This window comes from Ceratocystis lukuohia, assembly GCF_044167205.1.
Source record: "Ceratocystis lukuohia strain C4212 chromosome Unknown Supercontig4_pilon, whole genome shotgun sequence".
Taxonomy (NCBI): Eukaryota; Fungi; Ascomycota; class Sordariomycetes; order Microascales; family Ceratocystidaceae; genus Ceratocystis; species Ceratocystis lukuohia.
Genome location: NW_027263523.1, coordinates 2,862,980 through 2,875,891, shown reverse-complemented (window position 1 = coordinate 2,875,891; position 12,912 = coordinate 2,862,980). Strand labels below are relative to the sequence as shown.

General features: G+C 48.2%; 2 protein-coding genes across 2 annotated transcripts; both read left to right on the top strand.

Annotated features, from left to right (window-relative positions):
* Window positions 1–3,435: 3,435 nt before the first annotated feature.
* Window positions 3,436–7,070, top strand: HOO65_040664 (Eukaryotic translation initiation factor 3 subunit A; the record flags this gene model as incomplete). The annotated part of the gene is made up of 3 exons (XM_071002515.1): window positions 3,436–3,438; window positions 3,762–4,025; window positions 4,158–7,070. 3 exons carry the CDS (start codon window positions 3,436–3,438, stop codon window positions 7,068–7,070), a joined length of 3,180 nt encoding a protein of 1,059 aa, XP_070859507.1.
* A 3,042-nt stretch (window positions 7,071–10,112) lies between these two features.
* On the top strand, window positions 10,113–11,185 carry HOO65_040663 (Steroid 5-alpha-reductase DET2; the record flags this gene model as incomplete). The annotated part of the gene is made up of 2 exons (XM_071002918.1): window positions 10,113–10,707; window positions 10,800–11,185. 2 exons carry the CDS (start codon window positions 10,113–10,115, stop codon window positions 11,183–11,185), a joined length of 981 nt encoding a protein of 326 aa, XP_070859506.1.
* Window positions 11,186–12,912: the final 1,727 nt, after the last annotated feature.

Here is a 12,912-nt window from a genome sequence, read left to right as displayed (position 1 = left end):
TCATAGTGCAGGATTCCGCATCCGTTCGCGACGAGGGAGTGGCCCGCCAGGTGAAAAGGCAATTGCGGTATTCAGCTAATTGCACCTACCTACCTAGTTAGATTTAGACCGTATGACAACTAGGCTTTAGAGCTACACCTCTTTTTCTCACAACTAGCCAGGTATTCTTCTCCTTCCAGCGACCAATAGATGGACATGAGAATCTTACGGGAGCATCATCACGACTAAAAGTAACGATATAAATGCTTGTATCACTGCGTCTCTCATCTTCCCCAACATGAAAGAAAAAAAACAACAAGGCGGGAAATCCCACCTGACTTGACCCTAGAGAGAACAGACAAAAAAAAGAGAGAAAACCAAAGACTACCGTCCAAAACAAATCAATGACCCGGACAATAGTAACACACACATATATAAGGCCAAAGCTAGACCAGGGGGAAGCAGAAAACTTCAAAGCATCATCTGAGCAAGGCAACAAAAGCAAAAAGGCGGGCCAGGCTAATAGCAAACCTAGGACGGGGGATGGAGGAAATTCGTGAAATGACAAGGAAGGATTCTGCTTGAAATGAGAACAGGCAGGGGTGGTCTGTCCACAGCGCCACAACAGACAAGACAAAACAATAAGAAGATTGAGGTGGCAACCTTTTGTGTCCGTCTTGTTGTTTTGACCAGAGACAGACATCAGAGCGTTTTGACGGGCCCTCTCCCAGCTTAAGTTCTCGCTTAATGAGATAAAATGTAGCAGCCATCCATCCACCCACCACTTATTGCTTTCCCAACTCACGCTCTACGTACAGCGACGTGGCAGGCGTACTATAGACAACAAACACCAGCCTCGGGCCAGCTTCATTCTCTGATAACGTCTGGTATGGGGGCGGCAACCTGGGCAGTGCAAGCTCGCCAATTTAACTCACCAAAAGAAAAGAAAAAACTTAGCAAGGCGTACACAACTAGGCAATTGCCTCCCCGGATAATTTCCAATAAATCGGCCGGCCGTAGAGTAGAAATTTGGTACAATAGAGAAAACGCACCTGCCAAAACGCTAGCCCGTAGCGAAATAAGTCAGGAATCTCAAAGAAAGACAGGAGACTTACGCTCAGCAAAGAGCGCGCGCGAACAAGACAACAGCACAACAGAGCTACAATGTCAAGCACCACTTTATCACTCTTTGCTCCTATTGCTTTATTTCTTTATTTCTTTATTTCTTCTTTCTTGTTTCCTTGAAATTGCATAACAATATCAGGAAGGGGCAGGCTTGCATTAGATCCACACAGTTTCCGATGTTGTATATACACACGGTATGCCTGTGTATCTAAGCACCCTTGTCTCTCTCTGCCCTCTTGCTTCTCTGTCTCCTCTGCACTACCCAGGGGTCAGCGTCACATCGCTCCTGGTCTTCGACTCGCACTGTGCGCTGTGCACCCACTGACCTCTCTTCCCCAAAACAGGCCCAAATTTGTTGTCAGGTGCTGGCTCTGTTAGCAGCGCTGAGACAAGGCCAAATTGTCTCGTTCTCCCCCCTCTTTCTTCTTCTCCCTTCTAGCTTCTGTCCCTGTTCAATAGTTCGTCCTCACTAGCTTCGGCCCTGTTTCTGTAGTCGTCGTAGTCTGCCTCTTCCTTTGCTTTAGCCCTTCTAAAGCACCACTCCTACAGTCTTTTCTATCTAATAAACATGTTTCCAAATTTGAAGCCTCATAGACGTTACTATTTAGCTGATCAACAACGTATTTATCCTGCGTCGTATCGTGCATGCAGTAACATGAATGATGCGCATATGATATAAACATCGACTTCTGCCTGCACCAATGGAGATTAAGCCTCGGCCTTAGTCTTCAGCTGCTCTTTTGTGTCTTTCGTTTACGTCTACGTCGCATCTCCTTTATCTACCAGGACAGCAAAGTACACGGAAACCCCCCCCCCCCCCCCAGTCATCGCAATGCCTGGCTGGCTGTTAGCCTAACTGCTCAGCTTGTCGGCTTGAAATTGAAAGCAACGTCTCTGATCTCTTTATGCCTTTGCTTTTTTACTCTTTTTGCTTTCCTTTAACCTGGCTCTTGTCTTCTCTTCTCTCACTCTCTCTCTCCCTCTTTCTGCCCAGGCCACGTCGTGGCTGGTGCATTATACTATGTACTCTCCATGGGCAAAACATGCCTTTCTGAAACTCGACGCCTTGGTTATCCTGGAATTATCCATAGATTTACGCATATATTCCCTACCCCCTTTGCAACACTACAAATACGTGCATAATGGCAGATGGTTTTAGTTACGACTATTACACATATATATTTTGGGCTTATCGTGACATACTAGGGTTTGTTCGTTTCTTTCGAAACCCTTGTCTCGTTGTCAACTTTCAGTGTTTGTCTTGGCGAGTGTCCATATTCCCCTGTAAATATACGTAGCTCCATAACCCTTCATATGTGGACAGCCTACAGAACTACAGAACACCCGGAGACCCTGTAACGGCACATCGATAACCAAACAACCGACTCCTTGACGCGGATGCCATCCGCTCGCCAGCTCCCATGACTTGCCCGTTTGCTATATTATTTCTATCATGACTGTTCATGCGCATAAACTTGGAGCCTACGTTTGGTAATACGTCAGAAAAGGTTGTTTGTTTGGCTGCGGGAGATACCATGACAGACCGCGTTTGTCGCATGACATGGCATTGAAATGGTATATATTTTTGTTCGTCTTAGAGAGAGTCACGTGAGTATAGATAACCCTCAGCCCTAAGAAAGATTGTGCACCTAATTTTCAATGGCACGTGATTTCGGGTCTTGGACAAGTTATATTCGTCAAAACCTGCTTGTTTCCTGTTTGTCGCCCCTCGTTAACTTGAGGCCCAACAACAACGAGAAATGATTGCGTTCGTGAAATAACCGGACTCGGAATACTGCCCATTACAATGGGATTTGCTCACTATTTTCTTACTTACTCATTCATGATTTTTGTAGTTCTGTAACTAACACGACTCTCATATTTCCAATGTCCTGCAAATGGACATCGGCCTAAATGCAATGATGGCTAATTACCGGAAAAACCAATAATCATTTGTGAGTCACGTGACCACAAGTATTTGCTGCAAAAACTCAAGGACCAGCTAAGCTTTTGCTGAACAAGCCTGCCCAGCCAGCAAAGGTGGGGCACGAAATGCCCACACGAAATTTCTCTTGGTTCTTTACTTTGCAAGAAAAAAATATCCCACGAAATAATTCCCCCCTCCTTCAGCCCAGCCGATCGCCGCCAAGCAAGTGAAAGCCCCTTCTTCACGATCGCGATTGCACGGCTAGGACGACTTGCGTATCTTTACCGAACCCATATCGACGACGATTGAAATTCGATTGCTCAATTCAGCCCCCGATTTTATTGTAATCGGCCGGTCCGACTTTTAACAGTTCTCGCCAAAAGGTCACAAAAGGATTGCCCATCATGGTGAGTGTTCCTCTCTATGTATGGTGGCTGGTTGGGAGTCTGTTAGTTGATAGTGCTGCTTGGTCCTGATGTCTTGTGCTCATGTGCTGGTGTCCTGGGGTTGCCATCGTCATCATCACTATTGTGGCGCTGAATCGTCACCATCCTTTCGTCTACACCACCAAATCATGATGCTATCCCCGCCCACCTGCTCATGTATTATCATGACGTTATGCAAGCACGCTTCCCGATTGCTGGTCACCCTTTTGTATCATATGTTGATGCTTCTTTAGCTCTGTATTTGATGAACTACTGCTAATTGTTTTCTTTGTCCTTATTCACAGCCGCCTCCGCCGCATCAAAAGCCCGAAAATGTCTTGAAGAGGGCTCAAGAGCTGATCGGGGTCAACCAGGCCCCGGCTGCTCTGACCCTGCTGCATGAGCACATAACTTCTAAGCGCTCTAGAAATGTTGCTATCGCTTCGCTGGAGCCTGTGATGCTTCTGCTAGTCGACTTGTCGGTTGAACAGAAGAAGGGCAAGCCCGCCAAGGACGCCCTGTACTCGTACAAGAACATGTCCCAGAACACCAATATTGCTACCATTGAGGTAAGTTCATACACTGGACCTTGCCTTATCTGATTTCTATCTGAAAAAAAAGGAAAACAACCTTGGCTGCCTTCTGCCTCCCCCACACACATTTGTCCCTTTAGCTAATGCTCCATCTCCCCTCCCATTTAGCTTGTTCTGAAGCGTTTCATCGAGTTGGCTGTTGCCAAGGTCACCTCGGCTCAGGCCAAGGCCGACGAAATTCAGCTGTCAATCGATGCCAACACTGCTACCTCTGGCGAGGCCAACATCGATGATCTTGAGGCTAGTGAGACCCCCGAGTCTATTTTGCTTGCCACTGTCTCCGGAGAGCAGTCTCGTGACCGTACGGATCGTGCCATCGTGACCCCTTGGCTCAAATTCCTGTGGGAGGCGTACCGCACTGTTCTGGATATTCTCCGCAACAATGCCCGTCTGGAGACCCTTTACCAGAGCACTGCCGCCCAGGCCTTTGATTTCTGCCTTAAGTACAGCCGCAAGACTGAGTTCCGTCGTCTTTGCGAGCTTCTCCGTAACCACGTCCAGACCGCTGCCAAGTACTCGTCTCAAATGCATGCTATTAACCTGAATGACCCCGAGACCCTGCAGCGTCACCTTGAGACCCGCTTCCAGCAGCTCAATGTTGCCGTTGAACTCGAGCTGTGGCAGGAGGCTTTCCGTTCCGTCGAGGACATTCACACTCTGCTTAACCTGAGCAAGCGCCCTCCCAAGAACATCATGATGGCAAACTACTATGAAAAGCTCACCCGTATCTTCCTCGTTGGCGAGAATTACCTGTTCCATGCTGCCGCCTGGTCACGCTACTTCTCCCTTCTTCGCCAGTCCTCTATTGTTGTGTCCATTGGTCAGGGCAAGAAGGCTGACAACCCCCCGGTTGGCGAGTCTGATATCCAGCGTGCTGCTTCGTTTGTCCTGCTGTCTGCTCTTGCTATCCCTGTCATCAGCACCACCAGATCTCGTGGTGCTATGGTTGACTTTGATGAGGCTAAGAAAAACAAGAACTCGCGCCTGACTCACCTTTTGGGCATGGCTCAGGCACCCACCCGTGCTGCCCTGTTCCGTGATGCCATGTCTAAGTCTATGCTTAAGCGTGCTCTTCCCGAGATCCGCGAACTGTACAACATCCTTGAGGTTGACTTCCACCCTCTGTCAATTTGCAAGAAGATTTCTCCCATTCTGAGCAAGATTGGTGAAGATGAAGAGATGGCCAAGTACATCCAGCCCCTTCAACAGGTTATCCTGACCCGCCTGTTCCAGCAGTTATCTCAGGTCTATGACACTGTGGATCTGGAATTTGTCCAGAAGCTGGCCAACTTCCCTGAGCCGTATCAAGTTACCCGTGCAACCATTGAGAAGTTTATCATGAATGGAAACAAGAAGGGTGATTTGGCAATCCGCATGAATCATGCTACTGGAGTTTTGAGCTTTGACAATGATGTCTTCTCGTCTGTCAAGGCCACTCACTCCGGCTCTGCCGCTGGCTCCGCTGAGGCTGAGGGCTCCATTCAGCGTCTGCAGAGCACACCTTCTGATATCATCCGCTCTCAACTCACTCGCCTGGCCAAATCTCTGTACACTACTTGCTACTACATCGATCCCGAGTTCAGCCAAGCCCGCATCAATGCCCGCGAGGCTGCTCTGAAGCGTGCCCGTGAGGGTGCTGAGGCTGAGCACCTTCAGGTTCTCGCTCGCCGTGATGTCATCCAGAAGCGGAATGACGCAGCCTTTGAGCAGCAGGCTAAGAAGGAGAAAGAGGCTGCCACCCAGAAGCGCATGCTTGAGCAACAGCTGCAAGAAGCCGAGGCCCGCCGCTTGGCCAATGAACAGAGAGAGCGTGAGGAGCGCCGCCTGAAGGCCGAGCGTGATCGTGTCCGCCGTGAGGAGGTGCAGAAGCAGCTCGCTGACCTCAACATTGCGCCCGAGGCTCTTGAGGAGCTTGGCGACTTGGAGAACGTTGACAGCAATGATATCCGCAGACTCAAGCTTGCTCAGCTCGAGCGTGAAAAGAACGACATCGGCCAGAAAATGCGTGTCACCGCCAAGCGCCTGGATCATCTGGAGCGTGCTTTCCGTAAGATGGAGGCAAAAAAGCTGCCTGCTGATTACGAGGTGCAGATCAAGCGCGATGTAGAGGCATATGAGCGTTTCAAGGCTCAGACGCTGGCCGAGGCCGAGGAGAAGCACAAGCTCAATGTTGAGCTGAAGCATCGTCTCAGCCGCATTATGCCTTACTATGAGGAGTTCCGCTCATCTCTACATGAGAAGCGCCGCGATGAGTTTGAGCGTCGCCGTCGCGATGCTGAGCGTGAGCTCGAGCGCCAGATTACCAACCGCAAGAAGGAGTTCCGTGAGAAGAAGTTGCGTGAGAAGCGCGAGCGCGAGCAAAAGGAACGTGAGCTGCGTGAAGCTGAGGAGAAGGCTGCTCGCGAGAAGGAAGAGCGTGAGCGCCGTGCTGCTGCCGAGCGTGAGGAGATGCAGCGTCTCAAGGAACAGCGTATTCGTGAGCGTGAGGAGATGGCTGAGAAGGCTGCCATGCAGCAACGTCGCGAGGATGAGGCAATGGCCCGCCGTAGACAGGCTGCTGCTGACACTGCTTCTCCCGTTGACGGACGGAGACCTGGTATCCCCTTGTTGGCCCGGACTAACGCTCCCGGAGGTAGCTGGCGTGACCGGGAAGCCAACAAGGCTGCTTCTGCCACATCTGATGCCCCACCCAGCGATCGCCGCATGCCTCTACGCCCTAGCGCCGAATCCCGTGAAGAGTCTTCATCATCTGGCCGCCCCCGCCTTAACCTGCAGCCCCGCACTGTCGGTGAACCTCGTGGCTCGGATGCTGCAAACAACACACGACGGGCCAAGGACTCTAGCGAACCCTGGTCTTCTAGCTCCGCACGCGGTGGTCCTCGCGGTGGCGCTCCTTTGTCTCGCGAGGGCTCTGGCCGCCCAACTGGCTCTGCTAATCCTAGCGACGACGTGAAACCGCTACAGTCTGGTGGTCCTGGCAAGTGGGTGCCTTCACGGAGACGTGAGGCTGGCGGCCAGTAAGACTGGCAAATTGGGTTGATACTTTTTCTTCTTTCTATATTTTTCTAGCATTAACGCTGTGTTTCGTTTTCCTCGACAGTTTTTCGATTTTCTCTTTCTCATTCTGTTTCCTCCACATCCTTATTTGTGCCAGCTTGGGGGTTTCCGCTGGGTGAAGTAGAGGAAACAAATATGGTAGCGGCCTCATTTGCATGATGGAAAGAAAAAACACGAATAGGCGGTTTGCTTGGACTATGATGGCATTCTGCTGCCTTCTGTCTCGTCGTCTCCCGATGTCCAGGATTTCCATATCCCATCCTTTCCTCTTTCTTCATTACTCCTCTTTGGTTACCTTTCCGCCCTCTCTGTCGTTTTTCTTACGCATGCATTTGTTCTTTATTTTTTTTGTCTTTTTCTCTCTGTTTGTTGAAAGGGAAAGTTGATGACGTTGATGACGGGTAGAAAAATAACTGGATAACTCGGAAAAGTAATGCGTTCATCATTTTGTCAATGGTTATTTATTTTTCAACTTTTGCTTTGCTGGTCTATTTTGTTATCTTTTTTTTTTTTCTTGGCTTTCCTTCGATTTCTTCCCCTTCTTGTTCAAGTTCAGTTGGGTTTACTGATTTTCCTCCTTCGCTTCTCCTTCTCATGTAGTTTTTCTTTCGTTTTGAGTGCTGCTGAAAACAATACTTTTCACATATTTGTTTCTGAAGCTCCTTTAATACTGTGCAATGGCATGTCGGTGGTGTTTGCGATGAGAGAGAAGGGAGCACTAGATAACGTATCAGTCGACATATATCATGTGGTGTATGACTCTAATAAGGGCAGCGATGATGGCAGCGATGATGGCAGCGATTGACCGACCGGCCTGGGCCTAGAAAGTAAAGTGACAGTTAATCACTCACAATGACGGCTTGAGGGGGGGGGGGAATTCGCGAAATATAGAGTTTAGAGAGGCTTTTTTGGTGGAGGTTGGACAGATGCAAAAGAAGATTTTTAGTGGTACAGACACTTATACCAACTACGTACCACCACTAGAGGTAAAATAGCGATTTGTTCAAAATCTACCAGACCAGGCTAAGGAACTGCGACGAAACTGAGTGCCTGATATAATTACCTCTTCTAGATACTATACTCTATCATTACATATAGAACGATGGCCACTTTAGGCCACCCCTTTTCTTTCTCTCCACTCTCCACTGTCTTTTTCCCATGCTAGATATTGGAGTTAGACACTGCCTAACATGCGGCAAGCCTGGTCACACTCAAGGACATGTTGGTGAGTTGCCACAATGCCCAGGGCATAGAACGACTGGACTTGGTAGATTGATGGAAGGGGACTAGTAACAAGAGAGATAGAACTCGCCGCTGTCATTGAGCCCTCTGTCTATGAGTACGGCCGTGGTAACTGTTGCCCTAGCACACTACCCGACTTTGGCAGTAAGGCTACTTACATGGTCAGCTGCACTAACTGTAAGCTGCTGGGAGTTTCATTATCCACGCGGGTTGGTCTCCTCGCTATAATTAAACGTTCTGGGCACGGCTCTTGGTGCTAGAAGGCTAACAATGACTGCTCATGAAGCCATAATCATAACTGCAACAAGGCCGGATGCTGCACTCAATTGCCACCCGTGCTACAAGCTCGGCCCGGGGCTCGGCTTTGATTTAACCTTGCCTGGTCATTGTCGTTGCAGTTCTTGCTGCTCCAATTGGCATAGCGCTAACATCATATGTGTCTAACTGTCTGACATCACATATGGATAAACGTCTGGCAGCACATGCCGTGGGATTCAGATGCTCGTGGTCACTTGCAATAAAACACGGTAAGCGAGAATAAGAGTAAGCCGCCTGAGATATACAGTTACAAGAATGGGGGCAAATGTCCCAGCTACGGCTTCGGTAGCTTTGCCAACGCTCGTGCCGATGATTGCGGGGTGTAGTGCGATGCTTGTCTCATAATGATGTCAAGTTCGGAGTGCTGTCAGCTATAGCCATTGTCCAGCAGCCAACAAGAGTATGTGGTCTGTTTCGTGCAAGTAGGAGGGTCTGAGCCTAGGCTCGGGATGTGGAGCTCAAGTCGACTGGGCCGGTAAAAACAAAGAGGGGATGTCTCCTTTACGGACTGCAATGGGCAAGGTGGAAAGAAGGGAGGCGAGCTGGACAGACAGACTCAGGAATTGAGGGGGGAGGGGGCGACAACAACCTATGTATTCTATGTAGCCTTTTGGAGACTCGATTCCGCTGGTGAGATTCATAAAGTCCTTGGTCTGGCCTCTGTTAGTATGTCATGAATTTAAAATTGTGTATTAGGGCTTTGTAATAGCTATCTTCAGGCTCTTGCCAATTGTGATCAGTGACTGAAACGGCGAGGAAGGGACTGACCGTATACTGTAGCTACTGGCGCAAGCAACTACTAGTTTCGGATCCGACATCGCAGAATGGCTTATTTTCCCAGCAGCTAAGTCTGTCTGTGATTCTAGAGTCAATAGAATACCGAAACGGGAAGCTGCAACTGGGTATCGGTCTTAGTATATCATCCGGTCTTGCTTTTTTTGTGGGTAAGCCGAGCACTAACCAGGGGAGGGCTACACAAGAGTCCTTGCCAAGGAGCTTCTATTATCAAATATACACTAGACCGCACATACATGTGGCCTTAATTAATATGAATACGTATAAATATTTGGTGCACATCAATGGTGACCAGCGCCTTGTGCTATATAGATCGACCTCACTTATTATCTTTGGGCGTGATTGGTTGTACCTTTCACTACTTTCCTGCTGACTTGATCCGAGACCAGCTCTAATGATACTCTAAAGTGGAGACATCTATGTAGTTTTCTCATCATCTATGATTAGTAGGCTCTGTCTTTTACATGCTTGGCTGCGTCATCCTGACTCTGTTTTGATACCCTCATGTCCAGCTTCCTTCCATTCGCTATATATTTAAATACCCTCACGTCCCCCAACCTCCTTCTAACCACCATCTATTTTGATGCCCTTAACCCCCCTCAACTTCCTTCTATCTTTCAATCTTCATTCAACCATCCAAAAACGCCCAACATGTCTCTAGATCTCTTAGGCAAGGTTTCTCCATCTGAATGGTGCCGTCTTATCTCTGTCACACTTGGGCTTGCAGTCCTCGCCAACACTGCGGCCCCGCAAGCCTTCCGTGACCAGCTCTTTAGCTACGGTGCTCGCCGCGCTTCGCCAGTCACAACTGATTCCTCTCCAACCAAAGAAGCCAAGCCCGACAACCAAAAATCCGAAGAGCGGCTTGGCCTTCCACTTACTACTCTGAAAACCATCTTTTCCTACACTGGAATGCTCATCTCAGTGCCGCACAGCTGGTTTATGCACTTCTACTTGCTCTTGACTATAGCCAATGTCTTCTGGGCCTATCAGTACTATACACAGGGTTCCATTATGCGCTATCTAGCTAGCAAAGAGCTACACCTATCTTCTGAACCCAGATACATACCATTAGAACACATTCTAGCCGCAATGGCTATGTTGTCGTTCCAGGGCCTCCGAAGACTTTATGAGTGTCTCTTTGTGCTTAAACAGTCGCCTAACTCGTTTATGTTGTCTATTCACTGGATTTCGACATTTATATGGTACACATCCGTGACCATCGGCGTTTGGATTGAGGGTGCTGGTGAGTTTGATGATTTACTTGGACTTTGTTTTTGCTTCCCCCCTCGGCTCTGGCCCTGAAATGAAGGCACGACTAAGCTGTTTTTCTGATAGGCACTCTACTCAGCACAGAGCAGGCTACGCCTCCATTTTCTGTTTCTCGCATCTCTCTGATTACATCAATCTTCCTCGCTGCTTCGTACATCCAAAATCACAGCCACAGACACTTGGCGAGTCTGAAAAAGTATACACTCCCCACGGCAGGAATGTTCCAGTACATTGTGTGCCCCCATTACTTTGCCGAGTGTGTGATTTATGTCTGTTTCACTCTACTGATAGCCCCGGACGGCCTCACGATCAACAAGACAATGTTGAGCGTGCTATTTTTCACGGCTGCTAACCTGGGTGTTACGGCGAAGAGCACCCGAGCCTGGTATGAAGGTAAATTTGGCAAAGGTAGCGTCGCCAAGCGCTGGAACATGATTCCCCTTGTTTTCTAATTGAATCAGTTAGCAACTCGTTTGGTTTTCTCTACGGGACTGAGGTTTTCGGCTCTTGTTTTTGAACAACTACACGTTTTTGAGAATGCCACTTGTCAGCGATATAGAAGATAAAAACTCGACGCATATCTCTTGTCCTGCTAGTTACACAGCACCGAGTCCTTCTATTCAATTTTACCTACTCTAGCTTATTCTTGACCTAGAATTACACGTCTACTATAAAGTGTAGTCGAATAGACCTACATAAGTCTTGGCAACATATTGTTTCATTTTCAAACTGTCCAACCGGATATTTGCATGCGCTGCAAGCTTATGTAGTCATTTATAAGGGTTATTCTTTTATTATTAAGGGTTTGTTTAGCCATATAGTCACGTGTCTATTACACAAGTCAAAGCACGCCCCTATAGGCTTTAGTGCGTTGAAACATAGCACATTGGCCATAAAAATCGCCATGGCCACCCTGCAGAAAAGAACACGACAACAATGCGCGTCTTGGGTTGGAAAGTTCGCGCCGTAAGCGCAATAATTTTTCCCTGTTGTATTTTTATCTTCCCTCATGTTCCCCGTGTTATTGCTGTGCTGATGGGAGTTTCAGGCTTTGGTAATTTGGGTGGATGGCGGAGGTGAAGGGCAGATAACGCAACGCGACAGTGGTACCAGAAAACCATGCGCAACAAAATGTAATTTCAGCAGAAGCTTGTTTCTCTATTCTGCGTTGACATGGAGAAGAAGGCTGAAGGAATAGAGACAAAACAAGGGGAGAAAGTTGACTTGGGCTCTGAAGGTGCGTGCGTGCATTATCTTTTATGTGTTTTGTTCTCGATAATCGTTCTTCAGCCTGTCTTGTTCTTGATTGTTTCCCTGCCCCTGGCTTAGAAGCTAGGCTGCACAAGGAAGGGAGATGGATGAGACAAGAAGATGGATAAGAAAGGGCTCAAGACCCATGGGCTTCATGATGTTTGCTTGTGCGAAACAATGCAGTCGGGGTATACTATGTGTACTATACCGGATAGGACCCCGTCTCCCCATGCCACTCGCTTTGACTTTGAGGGGATTCGCTCTTGTTTAGCTAGACAACTGCCACAGCCTTGTTCCCTTGAAGATTTTAGCGGCCGCGTTTTTTTTTTTTTTTTTTTTTTTCACACAGTTGCGTGGGGGGTTGATGATACGATGAGTAATACTTGCATGAGGGGAAGGAACTGATGCAGCTAGACCGGAGAAGTAGGGAAGGAAAAAGAAAAGCAAAAAAACTGCAACTGGATTTCTGCTTCAACTGACATTTCTTTCTTTCTATTTTATTTCGCTTTTTTTTTGCTTTTTTTCATGTAGGCTGGGAATCGGCAACGTTGTGGAAACTAGAAATTAATACCAGTTTCGGGCGAAACTCTGCCCCGAAGACAGAAGAGCAAACGACCAAGACCGCGGCTAATATCCGGTTAATAACAAAGCCCAGCTTACGACAGCCAATCAAAAGCTGTAAACCCTAGAAACTCCAAGACTACAGATTTACAGTGGAGAATACAGTGAACAAAAGCTTGGACTAGGTCATAGGCTAGCAGCCTTGCGGCACGGAAGCCCTGAAGTCCTTAGGCTCTCAAGCCTGTCCTTGTAGGCTAGAAGCGCTGGCCCTGCTGGCCTCGGTCTTTCTTGTCTGCTCTTCTGTTCTTTCTTTCTTTTCCTCCTAGTTGTAGTTTTCTCCCCTTCATTTTATTTATCATCGTTGGCT